The sequence below is a fragment of the Vipera ursinii genome, assembly GCF_947247035.1.
Source record: "Vipera ursinii genome assembly, chromosome: 9".
In the NCBI taxonomy this organism is placed as follows: domain Eukaryota; kingdom Metazoa; phylum Chordata; class Lepidosauria; order Squamata; family Viperidae; genus Vipera; species Vipera ursinii.
The window spans coordinates 25,639,484-25,660,012 of NC_139523.1; the positions used below are offsets into that span (position 1 = coordinate 25,639,484).

Here is a 20,529-nt window from a genome sequence, read left to right on the forward strand (position 1 = left end):
CGACGCCCGAGCCAGCCAGCCAGGCGCGGCGCGCGCGGCCACACCCGACCCGACCCGAGGCGGCGAGCGTGGGGGCAGGCCCGACGGCGGAAACGCCCGAGCGGCGCCGGAAATTGCCGGGCGCGCCCGAGTGGTCGCGTCACCCTCGAAGGCGGGCGCGGCGCGGCTCCTCGCCGGGCCACGCCCCTCGCCGCCGTGCGTAGAAGCCGGCAGGGCGGGAAGGGAGGAAGGCGGCGAGGGGAGGAGGCTGCGCGGGCGCCATGGTGGAGGAGAAGGAGCGGCCCGGCGGCGGCGGCGGCGGCGGGATCAGCGAGGAGGAGGCGGCGCAGTACGACCGACAGATCCGCCTGTGGGGGCTGGAGGCGCAGAAGCGGTAGCGCGGGGCGGGCCGGGGGGCGGGCCGGGGCGAGGGCCGGGCGGGGGTCGCCCCTGACGCGCCTCTCTCTTCGTCCCGCAGGCTGCGCGCCTCTCGGGCGCTGGTGGCCGGGCTGCGCGGTCTGGGCGCGGAGGTGGCCAAGAACCTGGCGCTGGCCGGCGTGAAGGCGCTGACGCTGCTCGACCACCGCCAGGTGGGTCCGAAGGGCCTCCCGCCCTGGGGGCCGCCGGGGGACCCGGAAGGACGGCCGAGTGAGCAGGGAGGGCCGGGGCGCGCGCGGGGAGGCTCCGTCGGCCGCGGCGGTGAAGCGCCGGTGGAGGGAGCCCGGCGGGCTGGGAAGGGGGCGGCGACCCCTGCTCCGACCTGCCGGCTCCTCTCGGTAGGTGTCCCTGGAAGACGCGCGTGGCCAGTTCCTGCTTCCCGCCGGCTCCCCGGGAAGGAACCGAGCGGAGGCGTCCCTGGGGCGCGTCCAGGACCTCAATCCCATGGTTGACGTGAAAGCAGATCCGGAGAACATTGAGCAGAAACCGGAGGAGTTCTTTACTCGCTTTGATGTGGTGAGTCCCGGCGGGGAGGTAGCAGCCCTGACCCCTTGCTTCAGCCCGTAAGGGCCCTCTTTGCCCACCGATTCCACCAGCCTGCCTGGAGCCTCAGAGGTAAGCAGAGGTTGGGCTGCCTGCCTGCTTTGGTGAGCAAGTGATGGCTTTCTCTGAGGAAGCCCCCCCCCCGAAATTATCTTCTCTTCAAGGGAAGAGAAGGTAGCTACCGGCTTGGCTTCGCTAGCTGCCTTGGGCTGGGGTTATTTTTGCTTGTTTTGGTCATTTGCATAGAGACAAAGTCTCTCCTGGTGACTTTCATCTTCCAGGTCTGCCTGACGTGCTGTACCCAGGAAGTCCTCCTGAAGGTGGATCAAATCTGCAACAAACATGGCATCAAGTTTTTCACTGGTGACGTCTTTGGCTATCATGGCTACATGTTTGCCAACCTGGGTGAACATGAATTTGTTGAGTGAGTTTCTCTTGGCTTGGAATCTGAGGCTGACACCTGTATATGAAGCCGGTGGGGCTGAATGAGATAACTCGCTCAGTATCCTGGGGGGTGCATGATGGCTATGGGTCCAAGTGGCTCTTGGGCATCTGTTTTGAAAGACAAGAAGGGAAATGGGTGTCATTCTGGCTGAAATGAGGGGTGGAAACTTATATTAACCTCCCTGCTCTCTTCCCTCGCTCTCCTTTACAGAGAAAAGGCAAAAGCTACCAAAGCCAGCCAGGAAGGGCAGGGGGGCTCTGATGCAAAGAAAGCCAAGCTGGATGTTGCAGAGACAACCCTGGTGAAGAAGGTGTGTGGGTGAAGTTTGTTTCTGTGGAGCATAAAAGATGGGGAGGTGGGCTTGCTTCAGGAAATCTTGACCATTTGGCTGCTTCTTTCAGAGCCTGTTTTACTTCTGTTTATGGTATAGAAAGTTTTATGCATTTCATAGCAAAGCTGTAAACGAACTACATACAGCTGAGAGTCCCGTCAGGCAACCTACTCTTGTATTGCAGATTTTAACTGTTTGCTTGGCCTCCCAGCATTTTTTACCTTTCAGGGACCTGAGAAGGTCAACCAGTCTAGCCCCCTGCACAGTACATGATCTAAAACATCTCCAACACCTGCAGAGGAGAACTCTCCACTTCACGTGGCAGCTTGTTATACTGTTCTGTTTATTCCTCAGCTGGTCATGGCTTGGCATTCTAGGTTGATCTATCAGTCAAACTTGCATTAACACCAAGGACTGCCTGGACTTAAGGGTTGAAATGGAAAGTGCAAAAATGCACTTGAGTGCATTTGTCCAATTGAGAACCATGGTTTTATGCGTTTGGGCTTCTGTGCTGGAGTGAGCTTGGGTCAACATAGAATAGCAGATGTGGTTCCATGAGAAGAATAGAATTGCAGAGTGAATACCCTGGTGAACCTCTGAAAAATTACAGATGGCAGTTGTAACTCTCAGTACTCCCCCCACCCCTCAAAAGAGTTTGAAGACATCCCTCCAATGAGGTGCTACCCGCCCCTGGTGGTTTCTGAGGTTTCTCTAGTTGAAGCCCCCAAATTTCTGGCCCCAATTATTTAGAACAATATATCATCACTCTGAATGGATTGTAGAAAACTGGTTTCTGTTTAATAGTAGAATGAAAAATATCCAGCAGGATCTTCTACTGGTTATTTGGATACCTTTATTCTACTGAATGCTTGGTGATCTTGTATTTCAACTGTGGGTCCCACGGAGGGAGCACCCGTACATCTGCATCTGCCATTCATCCATTTCTATTTGCTAGAAAGGGCTGGGGATCTGCCCTGAGGAGGGGCCGCCACTGCCCCATCTCCTTCTGGCAGATGAGACCACCTTGGCAACTTCCAGAATCCTCCCTTCACTTTATAGCTTGCCCTTCACTGGAGCTGCCTGTGAACAAGTTGTCCGCCTGCTTGAAAGAGCAAATGATGCAGAAAGTTGGACAAGTTGTGCAGTAAAGCAGAGTTAAAATCTTAACTCCTGTATCCTGGTGCATCTCCATAGTTCTACTAGCTCCCTGCAGTTTCTGGGAAGGTACCTGTGGAAAAGCATCTGGCAGGTTAAGTGAAGCGATTTGAATGCCTCTGTTGCCTCACTGCCCTTTTCTTTCCCCCAGCACGCTCATTTTTGCCTCCTAAAAGATGCCCTGACTCTCAGCTGGAGCAGCGAAGGGGCCAAGGCAGCCCTGAAGCGGACTGCCCCAGATTACTTCCTGCTGCAAGGTGAGAGATGCAGCTGAGATGGAAGCCTGTGCTGGGATCTGGCCTGGCAATGGGACAGCAGGTCAGGAGGCGAGTGTTCCTTCGGGTCATGTGATTCCTGGCCAGACCAGACAATGGAGGAGATTCCAACTGATGGGCATGTGAGCTCCTTGTGGTCCAAGGGAGAAGCGGACATGAGCTGAAGCAAAGAGCCCTGGGAATTGGCCCTAGAACAGGCCAGGCATTCATGGAAAGCGCAACGGCCCCTCCCTTCTCTACGGAGACGGAGATGGAGAGGTGCACTTTTCACCTGGCTTTAGAAGGCGGGCTGCCCCAGTTTCCCTCCCCTAGCAGCTGGAACCTAAAGCCTCAGGTGTACCCAAAACTTGGTTCAGGTGGCCAGAGAAGACTCTGAAGCTACCCAGATTAAACTGGTGCTTTGTATCCAATTCTCGCCATGGGCATTTTGGTTTAGAAAGGCAGCAGTCTCCTCTCTTACTTGGTTAAATGAGGAAACAAATTATGTGCCTTTTTAAAGGTTTTTTTATTCCGATTTAATATTTGTATAAGTATCTCAAAGCACTGAACATATCTAATACTTCTCCCTCCTCCTATTTCCCCAGAACAACAACCCTGTGAGGTGGGTTGGGGTGAGAGAGTGACTGGCCCATAGTCACACAGCCGGCTTTTATGCTTTCACTCGTACTGATGATGTTATCTAGTTTGGTCCTGAAAAGTCTGCAAGAAAACAACCCAGCTCAGAGAGCAGCAAGGGACCCCTCACTTCAATACTAAGCTATACATTTTCTCCTTTATTGGTGGCTTCCTTGCCTAAGGCAGAACTCGAACTAGCAGCCTCCTGGTTTTCTAGCCTGGTGCCTTAATCACTAGACCAAACTGGCTTTTCGTTCCGGTTTCTCTTCGTTCTTCAGTCACACCAGTTTGCTGTCATCTGCAGGTCCTCTTTCAGAGGGAGGAGGATCATTGGTTGTGTTTTGGGTCACTCCTTTGGGGAAGAAGAATGTCAGAAGGGGTCAGGGCGGGAAACATGTTTTCGTGTATATGCTGTAGATTGACTCAATGAGTGTGGAGATGGTCCGGATGGACTGTGGGTCGTGGCCCGAAGCAGTCACTGCCTTACTAGCAGTGGTTCTCAACAGGTCAAGGGGAGCAGAGATGAGCAGCCCCAAATAAGGGGGGAGTTGGGTGTGTTGCCAGTCTCACATACTTCTGGGCATGCTGCAGACTATTTGTGGTCTCTTCCTCTTGCAGTGCTTTTCAAGTTCCGGATAGAAAAGGGGCGAGACCCTTCCCCACAGAGTTACCTGGAGGATGCAGAGGCGCTCCGCCAGATGCGCTTGGATGTGCTGGCCTCTTTGGATGTTGGAACTGACCTGATTGCTGATGACTTTGCCAGGCAAGGCCCTCTGTTCTACCTTTGACCAGATTAGGGGGCTAGCCTTCCTGTGGGTCTTCAGCGCCCCCCCCCCCCCGGGCTTTGGACCAAACAGCAAAATATGGACTTGGCAGTGGATGGACATCCCGGAGAAAAACTGGCTCAGGATGCTGTGTGCCAGCCACCAAGCAGGAGCAGTTCCCCTTGGTGGGGCCCAGCAGCCAACGGATGGCGATGCTGGTGCTGGCCTCAATTTCCTCTTTAGGCCTTCTGTGAGATGGATGATGGCTGGGGGTTTCTTGGAGGGAAGAAGGTGGCCATAGCCGCTTTGTTTCTGGAACGAGGGTCTGCTTTAGTGGCAGGGGAAATCCCTCTCCCCTCTCTGCTCACCTGCCTTCATCAGTTCCTGCCAGCTGATCCAATGCAGAAAACGATGTGGCCTCCCTTTGAGTAGGCCAGGAGGGGATACCCTTAACAGAACTATCTGAACACCTCTTCCAGCTGGTGTGGGGCTGCCTCATCTGCACATCCAGTGCAGGAGGAGCTTAGATGATGGCTCAGGCACTCTTTCCTGCAAGCAACAAGCCTTGTGCCCCTGCCTGACTTTTCCTTCTTTGCTGTTATCCACAGCTGCTTCTCAGAAATGGCTCCTGTTTGTGCTGTGGTTGGAGGGGTGCTGAGCCAGGAGGCTGTCAAGGTAGGTTTTCTGCCCCCCCCCCCCAGGGAGTCTTTCCTGGGAAAGGCATCTCCCAAACCAAGGCTTTGTTTGCCTGTCGCTTCACAAAGGCACACACACACACCACAGCTTGGAGATGGGATGGACTGAAAGACTGGTGAAGTAAGCCCTTTTGCTCTGCAGAGATTCCTAATGAGAGGCATGGAGGGTCTTTGCTGGCAGACAGGCAGGCACAAAGGGTGGGGAATCTTGCTGCCTCCAGGCCTGTCTTGTACTGCCTATACTTTATCTTATTCCTAGGCTCTCTCACAACGGGACCCTCCCCTCAACAATTTCTTCTTCTTCAATGGCATAAAGGGAAGTGGGGTGGTAGAGTGCCTGGCCCCCAACCTCCCATCCTGAAATATGTGGACTTGGGAGATGGGTCTTCAGTTATGGATTCCCTTCCTGAACCGTCACCCCTCATAATGTCTTTTCCCAACTTAGCCCAAATAAAAACTTCTTTGGTTACCAAGTCTTTCTGGCAATGATTTCCCCACAATATCCCCTTTAAACAGTGGGGGTGGGGGGAGAGAGAGCAGGGGGCCCCAGCCTTGGAGAAGGAAGGTAGAAGAGACGATATTTTTTATTTTTTATTTTGATTCCATTTATATCCCGCCCTTCTCCGAAGACTCAGGGCGGCTTACAAGCTTAGCAGTAGCCTTCATTCTATGTATATGCCTGCTTATTAGGGCTTTCACACACACCCCCAAGCGGCATTATTACAAAGTCAGCTTAATTGCCCCCAACAATCTGGGTCCTCATTTTACCTACCTCGGAAGGATGGAAGGCTGAGTCAACCTTGAGCCTGGTGGGACTCGAACCTGCACTAATTGCAGGCAGCTGGTGTTACTTAAGGAGGCATTAGCCCACTGCTCCACCAAGGCTCTATTGATACCTCTGAGTGGAGCCCCCAGGCTGAGCCTGACTTGCAAGAGAGTGGGGCAGGACAGTCTCCAGGGCAGCTGCTGGCCTGTCACTAGCCAGCCTTTAGCTCTCAGGTGCAGTGCGGTGTCCAAGGCCTCCTTGGGAAGGAAAGAGCTAACTTTGGGGCTTGGACGGGGGAGCTCAGGTTCCATGTTAAAAGAGGCAGCTTCCTGGAAGGGGTCTGTCTTTGCTGGGCCACTGAGAGGGGCTGAGCCGTGCCCAATTCCCGTCTCCCGCTCTTGGAGGGGCCAGAGTCTGTCTTGGTGAGGACAGTGGCCTCTTGCAGTCCTTCTCCCACAAGCCTCTTTGGGGAGGATGCCGGAGGGGTCCCATGCCCTTTGGCTCCTCCTCGGGCTACGTTGCTCCGTAGGATAAAAGAGGCTGGTGCCATTTATGCTTTCATCCGGTTTTATTGAAAAGGAAATATACAAAAAAAATTCTACCTCTTCACAAGATACAGACAACCAAACCCTCAGGTAGGTACAGGCAGCACCCAATTGTATTCTATGTACAAGCATGAAGACTATGTACACACAGCAGCAGCTGCACCAATGTGCAGGTTTTCCTCCTCTCACCCCACCCCCACCACATATCTGCATACACGTCCGGTCCCTTTTTACAGTGGACATTGTAGGCTGTCCCTCTAGAGTCGAGGTGGCAAGTGCAATTCTCCTCCCCCAACCCGCATGTACAGGCTCAGTGAAAAATATTCACATAGTGCTAACTTGTCTCACCCCTACCCATCTGTGCAGCTCCCCATAAGGCACTGCTGGGCTGGGTGCAAAAGGGTGCCATGGTGCTCCGCAACTCAGTGCAGGGCATTGTTTGCCCACTGCAATGGGCTCAAGGCCGGCTGCTTGCGGGCATCTGTTCTTCAACTGAGGCTGCGGTTCCCCTGGCCAGCAGGAAGAGAAGTCCCAAAGCAGCTCAGTGGATGGCTCTTCGCTCCAAGGCTTGTCTGTCACCCTCTGGCAGGTACGTTGTCCAAGATACCCAGTAGATGGAAGACGAAATGGTACAAGTGGGCCCAGAGGGCACCTCGAGGCCTGCGTTCCTAAATGGGCCAGAAGGAGACGCAAGGAAAAACTGTTGAGCAGGGACATGGTTGGCCACCCCCAGCTCCCTGTCCAGGTGCTGGAAAGGACAAACACCGCTTTGCTACCTCAAATGCACCAGTATTAATACACTCCTGAATTGCTGCTGGTCCAGGCCCTGTCCATGAGTGAAGAGGCCGAAGGGGGTGGGTGCCCCAGTTGGCCTCTTTCTGATCCAGGATGCAGCAGCTCCAAGCCTGGAAACTGGTTTCCCCAAGGGAGAAAGAGTTGGAGCCAGCACCCTTTCTTCTGCCCCCAAAGCTTACCCTTTGCTCGTGGTCTTGATGGAAACGGTCTCCCATGTGGCGAAGCTGAGCCCCGATGGCCTGCTCCAGGTTGAGCGGGGTTCTCGGGAGGTGCCCATTTGGGCCCCTTGCACTTTGTTCTGGCTCTGTGGGGGCTTCCTCTGGGGTCCCGGGTGCTGTTGGCTGCATGCTCACTGCGGAGGAGAAGGAAAGGGAGGTCAGGCAGGTTGGGACAGGGCTCAGCACCAGGAGGTGGGGGGGCAGCTCCAGTGTGGTTTCCTATCTCCTTGGTAACTGCCAGCTGCTGCAGCTTAGCAGGAGCATTTCAGGACACAGCTTTCATCTCTGCATTCTGGGGGGTTGAGATCCTAAGGGCAGGCAGGAGGGATCCCCATGCCAGCAGGGGCGTTGCCTTCCCTGGTGTCAGCAAGGAGCTGGGTAAAAAGCCTGGCAGGACCCTAGTGGAGGCTCCGGGCACCGCCTCCTGGGCCTCTGCTCCCGCCCTCTCCAACCTCTTCCCAGGCTCCAGAGGACTGGCCTGATGTTGGTGTGGCTTTCCTGGAGGGCTGGGAAAACCCGGACAGGGCTCCAAGATGGGGCCGAGCCTAGGTTTCCCAGGGGGAAAAAAACTCCACTAGAGGCGCGGCACCAACTCCAGCCACGGCTTATCCGGGCAGCCCAGCCGTGGAGGCAATGCAGAAAGAGAGCAGTCGGGCCGAGCTCCAGGCAAAGCTCGGAGCGAACTCATCGAGCCTTGAACCTTTGGCTGCCCTGGCCGCTGCGCGAAGCGAAGCCACTCACCACGGACGCTCCCGGGAGGCTCCAGCGCCCGCCCGCAACGGTAGAGGCAGTTCAGCCCGGGTGGCAAGGCGAGCGGCGGGCGGCAGACGGAGGGCGGCAGGGCCAGCGTCCCCCCCACAGGGAAGGTGGAGCTCCTGGACACAGTTGCTGTCGGCTCCGCGAGGCTCCGGTCCTGCAATGGTCTAGCCATGGCGCTCGGGGGGATCTGCCGGGCAAACAGCGGTCAAGGCATCGAGCGACGAATCGCCTGTCCGCGGGGAACGCGGCAGAGGCTCGGCGACCCAGCCAAGGGGCGGAGCAGAGCGGCCGCGCCAAGCCCCGTGTTTGTAAACAAACCAAGCGGCGGTTCGGCACCTGGCTCGTCTCGGCTGCGGGGTTGCCCTGGGCACGGGGTCTCTCCCCGCCCCAACACCAGCCAACGCCCTGATCCCAACCCCGTCGACGCTGGGCTGCGACCACGTGTCCCCCGTCCGTCTCCCTGGCCTGACCGAGTCCCGCTGACCCGCCGCGGCGTCCTCCCGCACTTACTGCAGCTGCATGAACCCTCCGGGGCGGCTCGGGGGTCGCGGGGCAGCGCGGGGCTCCGACTGGCACGGGCGGCGCGAGCGGCGGCGCGAGCGAGGCAGGGCAAGCGGACGCGGCAGCGGCGGGACGATTCTCCCTGCGAGCCAGGCAGCCGCGCGGAGCAGAGCTGCCAGCCCGCAGACCCCGCCCGCCGTGACGTCACCGACCCCGCCCCCAGGCAAGTTCGGGCTTGTGCAGGAGCCGGGGATCCCCCCCGCGGGAGGGGCGAGACGCCCCTGCCCGGCAGCCTCTCCGGCTAGGCGCTCGTCTCCGACCGGGAGGACAGGCACCCGAGCCCGCTATTCTCGCCAGCCCCGCTGCTGCGGACCTGAAAGCAGGAGCGCAGCGAGACCGGGAGCCGGTGACCCGGCTGGCGAGGGCGCTCTTTGTCAGCGGCTCCGCATCGACCCTGAGGTCGTGCCCCCCGTTCTTGGGGAGGAACTCTTCTGTCTAGCGCCAGTTGGCCCCTCCAGCCCTGTTTCTTACGCGAAAGGGCAGACAAAGGCAGCTGACCTTTTTGGAGCGGAGCCCGGTTTTCCTGCCCGGGACAGCGGGACCACGAGCCGAGCGGAGGGTTCTGCAGAACCCTCAGACGGGAAGGGTCGGAAGGCCGTCCGTAAGCGAGGGGGCCAGGCCGGTCTTCAAGCCCGGGGCCGACGCCTTCGGTTTCCCGGTGAAGGTGGGCAGAGGGGCTACTAGGCCTCCGCCGCTACCTCGTTCGTTGGGGTGGAGCAGAGGTTGTTCTAGCGGCCGGGCGGTCCTTGGGAAAGGCGCTGGGGTTTAGTGGGTCTTTGTGGGGTTGCCATGAATCCAGAGCCTCTTTGCCCTAGGTAGGCTCGGGGGCGGTTCTGGTCACTGGGCCAAGCTCCCAGCTGGGCTGGAGGAGGAGGCGGAGGAGGCTGTTCTCCAGGCAAGGACTGGATCCCGCTCGTTCCTTCCGCCAACACCGGGCAAAGTCTGCTGGGAAGGGGGTGAGAGGGCAGTGCTTCCGCCTGTCGGCTGCCTGACCAGACCCGTCGGGTCGCTTCCCTAAGCCCCTGGCCCGGGCTGACCCTTAAGAGGCGTTGGGCGCGGAGCACAGCTCTGGGCCTGGCCTGCCTACGGCTCGGCGCGGCCGAGGAGTTTGTTTATTCCGAGCGGCCGCACTAGCGCCCCGGGGAGCGCAGGGAAGAGGCGCGCGGTATCCAGGAACAAGCGGGCGGGGCTGCAGTTGCTCGGTCGCTTCTCCCCCTCTGAGCTGCTGCTCGCGTGACCTCCGGTGGAGGGATCCCGCCGTCTGGCTGGCTGAGTCCCACCGCCGCCGAGCCAACGAGCGTCGCGTCGCCGGGACGGGAGCCGGGCAGCAGCCAATGACGACGCGAGGCGGAGGGGCGGTCGGAGCGCTTTTGCAGCTGTCTCTGTTGCGCTCTCCCTCCCTCTCCCCGCGCTGACATCACTGTTTATTGCTTCTTGGCCAGGCGTGTGGGGGGGGGAGGGCTCGGCTGGCACATGCGCCGGGCTGGGCAGGAGGAACGCCTCGCTTCGGCGGCTGCGGCGCAAGTGAATTTGCCCAGTGACAGCCTCTCTCCCTGCGTACGCCGCCTCGCGATGAGGTCATCCCCGGGGACTGGGGAATGGTCCCGGGGAGGCAGTGGCGAGGCTACCCGGACACCCGCCGTGCCTTCTAGTCCGCCTCCAGCTGGCAGGGCGGAAGCGATCCGCGCGAACACTGTTGGCCGCGCTCTCCGCCTAAGGCCCTTTGGGCTCTGTCCGGGCATAGGTTGCGGGGTAGATCGTTTCTGACTCGCCGAGCGCGGCGGCGAGGCTGGAAATGTCCCGGGGCTTTGAAGGCGGACACCTGGCAGTTGGAGCAACGCTAGAAACCTGCCACGATCTAACCCGGGTCCGGTGCGGGAGGGTATCCGGGGATGTCAGGGGAGTGTCGCGATGCGTCCGCGCTCGAGCAACTGCGGAAGAGGCGCTCGAGCAAGTCCGGAGCCGGCCGCCGCGAGAGGGATGCCCTGCCCTGGGCCACGCGCTCCCGTGGGTGTTTTGTCTCCGCGGCGCCGGGCGCTTCCATTGGCCGTCGCGGGCGGCGCGCAACCATTCAGCGCGCGGCAAGTGCCTGTTTCCACAGGAAAACCCCTGCCGGCCGCCCAGAAGCCCGGCAACACGCGGCCGGCGGGTGCGGCCGCGCCCCAGTCCGCTTCCCCTGCCGAGGAAGCTAGGGCGGGACTGGCTGACTCCGGTTGCGCTGCCCGAGGCGCGCAGGCACCGGCCGGCCTAAGCGCCTCACGTTCGCGGGCCGGAGACCATTCGGCCTACTCGCTTCGCTGCGTGGACTTGGGGAGTAGGTGGGGCCCGGCGCGTGGCGGGCCCTCCAACTACGCGGCTATTATGGCCGCGGGCCCCGGAGCTGCTCTCCCCGGTTCTGATGTCTGCCCGGCCGACCGGCTAAAGCGAGAACACCGAGGGCCAGATGGTGTTCCGGAGAACTCTTGGGCTGCGGAGTCCCCCCTGCCCATGCGCTGCACCCGCTCAGCGACCCAGGAGCGTCTCTAGGGCCCGATATTCATTTGGCAGTTCGCCAGCCCAGCCCATTTCAAGGGGGAGCCGTGCCTCCCGCCCCTCTTTTGCTTTCGCCGCCGGTGCAGCAACAACAGAAGCGCGGCGGCGTTTGGTTCCCGCCCCTCCAACCCTCTTCCACTCCACCGCCACAGCCAATCCGGGCTGACCATCCCAGCAGGAAAAGCAACTGCCATGGAAACAGCATCCGCGGCTACTCCTCCGAGGAGCAGCAACTGGCCCAGAAGGCAGGCGGGCGGGCTGGGAAAGGTCTGATGTTATCAGGCTGGGGCACAGCTGCAACAATCTCCGACAGCTGAAGTGCTCTCTGAGCTTGGCTGACATTTCATTATGCAACTAAAGAATATCCATATTACCTAATTAGTAAGCTCAGAGAGCACCCAGGACCCCACAATTCAACCCTGAGCTACAAGTAATGTCTTCCATTAGCACATGTGAAATGGTGATTAGAAGGAGCCAGAAGCAACAGTGGCAGGCTGTTCTAAACTAACCACCGAACCCACAGTGGAAATGGGAGACTACAGGTTTCTCAGTGTTTGCCTGAAGAGGTGCAGGTTAGAGATTGTGCAACGTGTTCAATTTGCAGGTGTTGACCAAGTGCACCTGACGTTTGCTTGTCAATGGTCCTGCATTGTCTTGGGAGTATGATGGGATCACTAGGACTCTATTTGAGTGAGGGTGACATGTAACTAGGGAGATTGACCAAAATCTTATATACAGGGCATTGACCATGTTATTGAAAATAGAGATGTCGATATCCTAAAACCTTTATATGATTCATATAAAGGTTTTAGGATATCGACATCTCTATTTTCAATAACATAGTCAATGCCCTGTATATAAGATTTTGAAAATAGAGATGTCGATATCCTAAAACCTTTATATGAATCAATGGTGGAATGGCATCTGGAATATTACCTGCTGTTCTGGCTGCTGCACCTCCAAAAGGAAACAGTGGAGTATGACACATTTCAGAGGACAGTCTAGGTGCTGGAGTGACCTCCCCAAGAGGAAAGGTTGTAACATTTGGGGAATTTTAGCCTAGCAAGGAGATGAATGGGCGGGCATGATGAAGAGGTGCAAAAGTATGCATAATGTACATAAGGTAAACAAAGATAAGCTATTTTCACCATCCCAAAATACTAGACTTAGAGGTTACCAAAGGAATTTGAATCCTAAAAGAATCAGGAGAGAGAAAAAATGATTTTTAAAATACAAGGTATAATTAAACTTTGGAATTCTGTACGGCGAGCACTGGCTGTTCACCTTGATGGCAGAGGGCCCGCTTCTGAGGGCATCTGTAGGGCTTTGTTGTGCAGCTTGCTACCCACTGTGCAAATAAGACTGCTTGATCAGACCGCCAAGGGTGTGATCTAGGGGCATGGCTTATGTTCTAACCTCAACAGGCTTGAACACTGGCTAAACCTAACAGGGTGATGGTCAGCATTAATAAAAGTAAAGTTTTATGTTGGAGAGCTCTAGTGTGTAGGTACAGATGAGGGAGTTCTGCTTCGAACTGTAAGATGGGGGCAAATAAATTTAATAATAATGGCAGTTGATTGCAAAATGTGTCAGTCTCCTGTCTAGAGAATTCAGAATCTCTTGAAGACCACCCTCTCCCATCACACCCAAAGGGAGAGCTAGCTCTGCACCCTGCAGCAGGGGCCAAATGAGCACCCACCCTGCGTACCCCACCCCCGTCCCTTTCCTGCTGCTGCAGATGGTTCCCTCGGCTGAAAAAGACATTGTTCTTCTCATCCATCTGATCTGTCCCACCTGCCATCTTCGACTGCTTGTATTGTAACGTCTTTCATTGACTGTTGCAAGCCGCGGGCTGCACATCGATCTCGTAAGTTACGATTACTGTCTCCCCCAGCGCTGTCTGGTCTGGGACGCCTTAGATCGGGCTTGGCTGCAGGACCGGTGCCGCCCACGCCCCCCCCCCCCGCTGCCACGGAGAGAAGGCCAGCTTCTCGGTCCGCTCCAGGAGGGGGCTCGGGCTTGCACCGGGACCACCGTCTGCTCTCGCTCCCCCTCCCTGGGTCCCTTCAGCTTAGGGCGAGGGGACAGCGGTCCGCCCGCCCGCTGCTCTGGGCGGAGAGAAGCTCCTCGACCGCGGCTGGCAGGTGAGGGCGCTTTAGGCCGGCAGCTCCAGCGGCAAGCCCTTCCCCGGAAGGACGGGGCGCCGCTTCACCCGGCCGTCTGCCCGCGAGCGCCCGTTTCCCTACCGAGACGCCACAACCTCCGGCCGAGGGGCGGCGCGGCACGCTGCAAGAGCAGCCTTCTCCGGAGGAAGCGGAAGCCGGTCCTCGGCGGTGAGGCAGGGGGCGCGTGCTGGGCGCCCGGGAGCTCCGGGTCCGGCGAGGAGGATGGTAGGCTGGCGAGGGGCGCCCGGGAGGGGGGAGCGGACGGGGTGGGGGGAGAGGCGGCCGTTCTCCCGCTGCTCTCCTTCCGCGCAGTCCGCCGAGCTGGAGCTGCCGTCGCGGGAGGAGAAGGACGCCGAGCTGGACAAGCGCATCCAGGCGCTGCGGCGCAAGAACCAGGCGCTCATCCGGCGCTACCAGGTGGGCTCCTGGCGGGGAGGGGTCGGCGGGGAGGGGTCCGGCGGGGGGCTCGGCTCAGCGCCTCTCCCTTCGCCCGCGCAGGAGATCGAGGAGGACCGGCGCAAGGCCGAGCGGGAGGGCGTCGCGGTGACCGGAGCGCGGAAGGCCCGCACGGCGGAGGCGGCCAGGCAGCCCGAGAGGCGGCGAGCGGAGCCGGAGGCCGCCAGGCTCGCGGGGCGAGTCCAGCCGGCGCCCGAGGTGAGGCCCGGCGAGCGGAAGGCCGGGGCGGCTGGGCGGGGAGCCGCCGCCGCCGCCGAGCGAGCCTCACGCGCCTCGCTTCTCTCGCCAGGACCGGCGGGCGCTCGGGAGGAAGGCCGTCGCCGCCGGGGGGCCCCGGGGGGAGCCGCAGGCCGGAGGCCGCCCCCCTCGCGCTGAGGCCGGCTGGGTAGGGCCGGGCACGGATGGCGAGGTCGGCGGGCCGCGGGGGCGAGGCCGGCGGCCGCGGGGCCGAGAGGACATGGCCGGAGGCGACCGGCGCTCCCAGGTAAGGCGGCGGGGCCGCGGGGGGGAGGGGCAGGCGGGGGGCTCCGGCGGCGGAGCGCTTGCAGGGCTCTCTCACCCCGCAGGAGTGGGAAGAGCGGCGGCGGCGGAACATCGAGCAGATGAACGAGGAGATGGAGAAAATAGCCCAGTACGAGCGCGGGCAGCGGGTGAGTGGTGCTCCGGGGAGGGGCTAGGGGGGCAGGCGGCCCAGGGCTCGGCTCAAGCCCTGCTGCTCTCCCCTGGGCAGGACGGGCTGCAAGAGAAGAACCCGGTCCGCAACTTCCTGGACGACCCGCGCCGCAGTGGCGCTTTCTCCGAGGCCGGCCGGCGGGAGGGCAGCCGCCGCCACGTCCGGAACTGGGGTGGCGCCGACTTTGATAAGGTCAAGACGGGCCTAGAGTCAGGCAAAGAGCCGCCCTTTCTGGTGCGTTTGAGTACGGATGTATATGTGTGGGAGAGTCCTTTCGGTCGCTAATACTTTCTGGGCTGGTGTGACAGCTCGCCCCCCCCCAGCTGGCTTTCCCCATGGGATTTTCTCTGGCAGGGCCGGGGCAGTGGTCGGTTCAGGGGCCCAAAGATGACCTTGGATATGACGCTTTCCATGACTGGCCGCGAACGGGCCGAGTATACTCGCTGGAAGCAGGAACGGGAGCAGATTGACCGAGATCGCTTGGCCCGGCACCGCCAGCCCACTGGGGAGTGGCGACGAGAATGGGATGCTGAGAAGACAGATCCCGCGTAGGTGCCCCTGATCGCATGGGCCGGTTGCTGACCTTTCTTTGGGCAGGGGATCAGGAGGGGGTCCCTGGAGCAACTGAGCTGCAGAGGTACCTCTGGCTTCTTGTCTCCACAGGCTGAAAGAAGGCAAGGGGCCTCGAGGCTCATCGACTGACAAGCAGGGTAAGAAGGGAACATGTGCTGGGGGGGGGGGCTTCCTCTTTGCCAGAGTAGGGACAGTGGGTATTTGACAAGCATCGCCTCTTTGGGCCCCACTGGAGAGCCTCTGCCTTCCTTTGATCTCCTTACTGTTGTAGAGCACTCCAAGCACCCTCCCAAGCTACCCACTTTTGGGGAATTCATGGTTGGGCAGCCTGGGGACCGGCACCGGAAGATTCGAGGCCGTGGGCACCCCCGAGGGAGTCCTCCCAAGTCCTACAGGTGAATACAGGCTGGAAGGGTGGCAGCTACAGCAGAGGGTCTCTCTGCTTGTCCTGCCCTGGTGCGAGACTCTCGGCTCACCTTTGGCCTGTCTCTGCAGCATGCACGACAACCGGTGGGAAAAGGAGGAAGCAGACGGGACGTTGCCTGCATCTGCAGGGGAGGATAAGGCGGAGGCTGCACCTGTGCTACAGGTGGGGAGGGCTGCATGTGGAGTGTTTCTTACTGCTCCCCAAACCAATCTGGGAGACCCACGTGGGCCTCTGGGGAGCTATGCCCCTGGGGTTGAAGAAGCCTTCTCCCAAGCTGTGGTCCACAATTGAGTCCACAGTAGTTCTTAGATCTCTCCTGTGATCCTTTTCTCTCCTGCCCTGGGATCCCCCAGACAGAGCCACAAATAGCCACAGCGACAGAAGAGGATGAGGAAGAGGATGAATGGGAGGATGTCAGTGGGGAGGAGGAGGAGGAGGAAGAAGAAGAAGCTGAAGTCAACAGCAGCCAGGATTCTTCCTCAGAGGAAGTTGGGCCTCATCCCTCCTGCTCCCCCCTGCCCCGGAGGCAGCCCAGACAGCAACCCATCATTCGGTCTGCTTCACCTGAAGAGGCTGCAGCCACGGAGGGGGCACCCCTGACCCCCTTGGAGCCAGCAGAGGGATATGAGCCTGTGCCTGACTGGGGGGAAGAGATGGAGATGTGTTCCCCACGAGCCAGCCACAGCAGCCAAAGCCCGTTGGCTGCACCCAGGAAGGAACTGCCTGCTGGGACTGCTGGTAAAGGACGCAGGCAGGCAGGTGGAGGGCTCCTGAGGCAACCCTGGAGAAGTGGGGCAGGAGGAGGGTGTATTTTACTATGGGATGCTGCTCAGTGCTGTTCTTCCCTTCCTGCAGGAGAGGGTCCCCCAGTACCACTGGTAGTGCAGGGATCTCTTCCCGTGGACCCCCCAGCAGGAGGGGCAGCCTCTGCTGCACCTAGAGCGTCAGAGGCAGAGATAAAAATGGATGCAGAAGTGCCCGAGCCCAAGGAGGTGGCTAGCCAAGCAAGGTGGAAGATGGGGGTGAGTAGACTCCCTGGCATCACATGATCATTTAGGGACCGGTTCTGGCCTGCCTCCTCCCCCCCCCCCCTCTGCAGCTCACTGGAGCTGGAGATCACAAACTTTTAGTCTTCCAACATTCCTGTGTTACTTGCCCTACTCAGGGAAGGACCTCTACTCTGCCCCCCCTCCCCTTCCCCCCCTGTGGTTCGCTGCCTGCTGCTTTTGGTCCAGGCCATTGTTTTGGTGGAATTATTTTAAATATGGCCAAGCATGTGATGCCTGCTACAATTGCTTCCCTGCTGAGTCCACTGTAGCTTGAAGATCCTCTATGTAAAGGCCTTGAACCCACCTCCAGTTTGGGAAGCAGTTTGAGCTGTAGCAGGGCTGCCTTAAGGCCACGGCCAAGAGGATCCTGTGTCCTTTAAGCCTTGGAGAAGTGCTTTTCTCTCCAGGGCTCCTCTTTCTTTGCTGCATGCATCTGTGGTCACTTGGTTATTTGGGGAGAGAATCCGCTTTGCCTCACCAGGAGTGGGTGGGGTGTCGAGCCTTGTTTAGCCCTGTGCAGACTCTGAAGGGAGGTAGCCCTTGGCAGCATTACGAGTGGCCTCCAACAAACTCTACCAAAGGGTGCAGAAGGCAAAAAGTGCTTTGGTGGCTGCAGGTTGAGGGAATCGGTTCTCATGAGCAGCTGCAAAACAGCTGCTGTCAGCCAAGCATGGCACTGGTCTGGCAGGAAAGCTTGTTTGTCCTTTCCTAAGCAAATGGCAGGTGGACCTTGGTGCTGGGGAAAAAGGAGCCGAGATGAATGGAATGGGGGGGGTAGGCACCCCCCCTCCTCTAAATAATCTTTGCTTCACACAGGGACTGTGTGCTCTGTTAGGTTAACATTCCAATTAAAGCACTATTGTCACTGTCGATGGATAAGTTGCTTAATAGCAAAGCCATCAGGCATTACATTAATGTGACTGTGATGTTTAAAATTATTGATGTGCTGATGTCCAGAAATCAAAATAAGAGTTATAGTTGGGATGTTAGCTTAAGTTTTAAAATATACATGCAGCATTTTATTGTTATTTTGGAGTATTTTTACTACTATTCAACCTGAAAGGCCACCAGAACAATAAATAGTTCACAAGAGGGCAATTCTTACTCATCTAAGAATTTGGTAAGAAGGAAGAAGAAAAAAATGAGTAAATGAACAATTTCGGTTCAGAAACTCCAAAAGTGTTAGACTGCTATATAAGGCTGGGTTCAAAGAACCGGCTTAACAAACTTGGCTTGAAACTTAACAGCCTATTTGTAGATAGAATATGCTTAACTTGCTTAATTTTAAGTTTTGTGGCTTGGCATGTTGTGCCAATACAGTTAGCCTGGTTAGTTTTTGGCTCTGTGTAGTGCGCAAGTATCAAAGGCTAGTTAATTTAGTCATCAGCTGAAGAGGGTTGCATGAACACAGCTGGCTTATGGCCCCCATCCTGGCTTGGTCTCAGAGAATCTCAAGACCCCCCTTTTGGCAGGTCTTCGCCTGTGGCCAGCCTCCCTCCCTCCCGTTGCTGTTTCGTGCTTGGTGACTTTTTCTCTCCTGCCCACCAGGAGCACTTGGAGAGTGAGGCACCAGAGGCTGCACCCTGATGGTTCTTTTCCAGGGCTGCTTGGAATGCAGCCCACCTTGAACTTGAGCCAGACCATCATCTTCCTCAGAGCTGCTGGGTACAGTTGTGACACGCACATGCGCTCTGCATGTTTTTGCCACTCTTGAACAGTCTCTAGAGTTTGGACGAAGCCAGTTGGCTGATCCTCCCCCTCCCCAATCACCCTTTAGTGCTCTTAACATGCAAATCATGGACAAGTGGGGCCTGCAGCTCTGCTCCCAAAACTTCTGCAATCTTCCTTGGATGGGAAAGGTGGTTTCTTCTCTCCAGCCCAGTTCTGTGTCTAGGAGGAGTGACCTGGGCCCTGGGAGAGTGTGAGGCCCTGTCACGGGGTTGAGAGTTTGGCTTCTCCATTATCATATACGAAGTAAATAATGTCTTGATAATAAAGCTTGCGTGTGTCTTGCCTTCCTGCCTGCCCCATGGTCCTCTCAGAACAGCAAGTGGGGAGACCTTGTGGACATGTCTGGGGAGCGGAGTGGCTGTGGCACAGAGGATTCTTGCTGGAATGGAAGATATAAAAGCTTGAATAATTTCTTGGAAGAGAGGAATTCTGGCCTGTGCTGGAGAAACTAGCTACCCTTTGCCAAGGCTCTGCTACTGTGCTGACCAGTAGTAGGGAGCCAAGGAGAAGCTTCTAGATAGCCTCAACTGCAGAGGAATTTGCTCTCCCAGGTTATTTTGGCCCTGCCACAGGCATTTGGAAGTACATGGCGGTGCCTAAAGCTTGCCTATCTGGGTTCCCCACAGTCTCTCTTGATGCCATGAATCATGGTCGGAATAGCAGCCCTGGTGTCGCAATTTTCTCTTCTTTCTCCTTGGCCAATTCATTTGTTAATGGCAGGTAGGGAGACTTTCAGCCTGAAGCCCCAGGTTTGTTGGTGTGTGTGTGTGTGTGTGTGTGTGTGTGTGTGTGTGTGTGTGTGTGTGTGAAGACTGGATCCTCTATGTTCATAATATGAAAATGTCAGATGAGGTCATCCACTGACTCTGGATCAGGTATCTCCGGTGTAACACCTGAAAGCTATGTATCCACATGTCACTTTGGCCCACATCAGCAAGCAACCTGGGCACCTCTGTAAGGTGCTGCCCAATCAGATTCTGGGGGTTCCTCAACCCAGACTCCAGGCAGGTGTTGGCGTTTCCTTGCATAGGGTGTTGGGGATACAAAAAAGGATCGCCCGCAGCCCATGCCTGACCCCATGGCCAGTCCGTTTCCAGCCAACGGGAGCTCGCCAGAATGTTTTGAGAAAGCTGAGATATTTGTCCACATATTTCTCAGGGTGCCTGGCCTTGGGAGGCTAGTACAAACAGTCCGGCTGCTCTGGTCTGTATCACCTGTTATTCCCCACTCCCAATTTCCCATCACATATACACATCTTCATTGCCCTTCCATTCTTTCTCCCTGCTCCCAGCCTTTGATGGCAGAATGCCTGTCAGGTGCCAAGTTGAACCAGACAGAGCTGTATGTCAGATGCGATGTCAGGTGCAAAGGATCAGGGTCATATGTTAAGTTGCAATTTAGAAGATTTACATGGCTGAAGCCTAAACACTAGAATCTAGTTCAGTACCAAATTGAGAGAACGGTCAGTGGAATTCAAAAGGGCCTCTCCTTGGACCCTCTAAATGGCTTGGGTCCGGATTGTCTAAGGGAACACCTGCTGCCGGCATCAACTTCCCATCATCCTGTGCGCTCCCACAGGGAGGGCCTTCTTAGGGTACCGCCGGTTAAAGAATGCTGGCGGGTTATCCCCAGGGGAAGGGCATTCTCTGTGGGCGCGCCGGCCCTTTGGAACCAGCATCCCATGGAGCTTAGGACCGCCCCTGACCTTCGCTCATTTCGTAGTGACTTGAAAACTTGGTTTTTTGAGTTGTCTGGCCCAGACTGAGGGGTTTTAATTTTTAATTAATGGGGTTTTAGTTAAGTTCAGGGATTAATTTAATCTTAGTTTTAATCGTTTTTAATTGTATATGATGTATTTTAACTTTTAATTTTCCCTGTAAACCGCCCGGGAGTCCTACGGGAATAGGGCGGTATATAAATTTAAATATAAATAAATAAATAAAATTATAATAGGCTAAGCTGATGATGTGCCACCCGCCTCCTGCTCTGCTTGTTCTCCTACATGCAGCCCCTAAGCTGTTGGTGCGGGAGAACCTGGC

At 57.4% G+C, this 20,529-nt stretch overlaps 3 protein-coding genes across 6 annotated transcripts; 2 read left to right on the forward strand and 1 right to left on the reverse strand.

The window, feature by feature from the left end:
* Positions 1–41: 41 nt before the first annotated feature.
* SAE1 (SUMO1 activating enzyme subunit 1) lies at positions 42–5,713 on the forward strand. 2 transcript variants are annotated; one of them, XM_083369577.1, is made up of 9 exons: positions 42–373; positions 458–569; positions 760–933; positions 1,242–1,384; positions 1,616–1,715; positions 3,043–3,148; positions 4,400–4,544; positions 5,154–5,220; positions 5,500–5,713. In XM_083369577.1, the coding sequence occupies exons 1-9, from the start codon at positions 261–263 to the stop codon at positions 5,599–5,601; spliced, it is 1,062 nt and encodes a 353-aa protein (XP_083225703.1). In that variant the 5' UTR covers positions 42–260; the 3' UTR covers positions 5,602–5,713. The 2 variants fall into 2 exon arrangements, with proteins under 2 accessions (XP_083225703.1, XP_083225704.1); XM_083369578.1 differs by having other exon boundaries at positions 42–328.
* Positions 5,714–6,561: 848 nt separating this feature from the next.
* LOC310644186 (uncharacterized protein) lies at positions 6,562–9,008 on the reverse strand. Of its 2 annotated transcripts, XM_083368971.1 has the most exons (4): positions 8,834–9,008; positions 8,306–8,510; positions 7,526–7,698; positions 6,562–7,219 (listed from the first exon to the last, which is right to left on the reverse strand). In XM_083368971.1, exons 2-4 carry the CDS (start codon positions 8,493–8,495, stop codon positions 7,127–7,129), a joined length of 456 nt encoding a protein of 151 aa, XP_083225097.1. In that variant the 5' UTR covers positions 8,496–8,510; positions 8,834–9,008; the 3' UTR covers positions 6,562–7,126. The 2 variants fall into 2 exon arrangements, with proteins under 2 accessions (XP_083225097.1, XP_083225096.1); XM_083368970.1 differs by lacking the exon at positions 8,834–9,008 and having other exon boundaries at positions 6,562–7,698; positions 8,306–8,822.
* Positions 9,009–13,596: 4,588 nt separating this feature from the next.
* On the forward strand, positions 13,597–18,773 carry CCDC9 (coiled-coil domain containing 9). 2 transcript variants are annotated; one of them, XM_083369725.1, is made up of 13 exons: positions 13,597–13,806; positions 13,894–13,998; positions 14,080–14,235; positions 14,327–14,521; positions 14,604–14,687; positions 14,768–14,944; positions 15,065–15,258; positions 15,374–15,420; positions 15,555–15,678; positions 15,779–15,872; positions 16,064–16,448; positions 16,566–16,732; positions 18,308–18,773. In XM_083369725.1, the coding sequence occupies exons 1-13, from the start codon at positions 13,804–13,806 to the stop codon at positions 18,344–18,346; spliced, it is 1,770 nt and encodes a 589-aa protein (XP_083225851.1). In that variant the 5' UTR covers positions 13,597–13,803; the 3' UTR covers positions 18,347–18,773. The 2 variants fall into 2 exon arrangements, with proteins under 2 accessions (XP_083225851.1, XP_083225850.1); XM_083369724.1 differs by lacking the exon at positions 14,768–14,944 and having other exon boundaries at positions 13,602–13,806.
* The last annotated feature ends 1,756 nt before the right edge of the window (positions 18,774–20,529 follow it).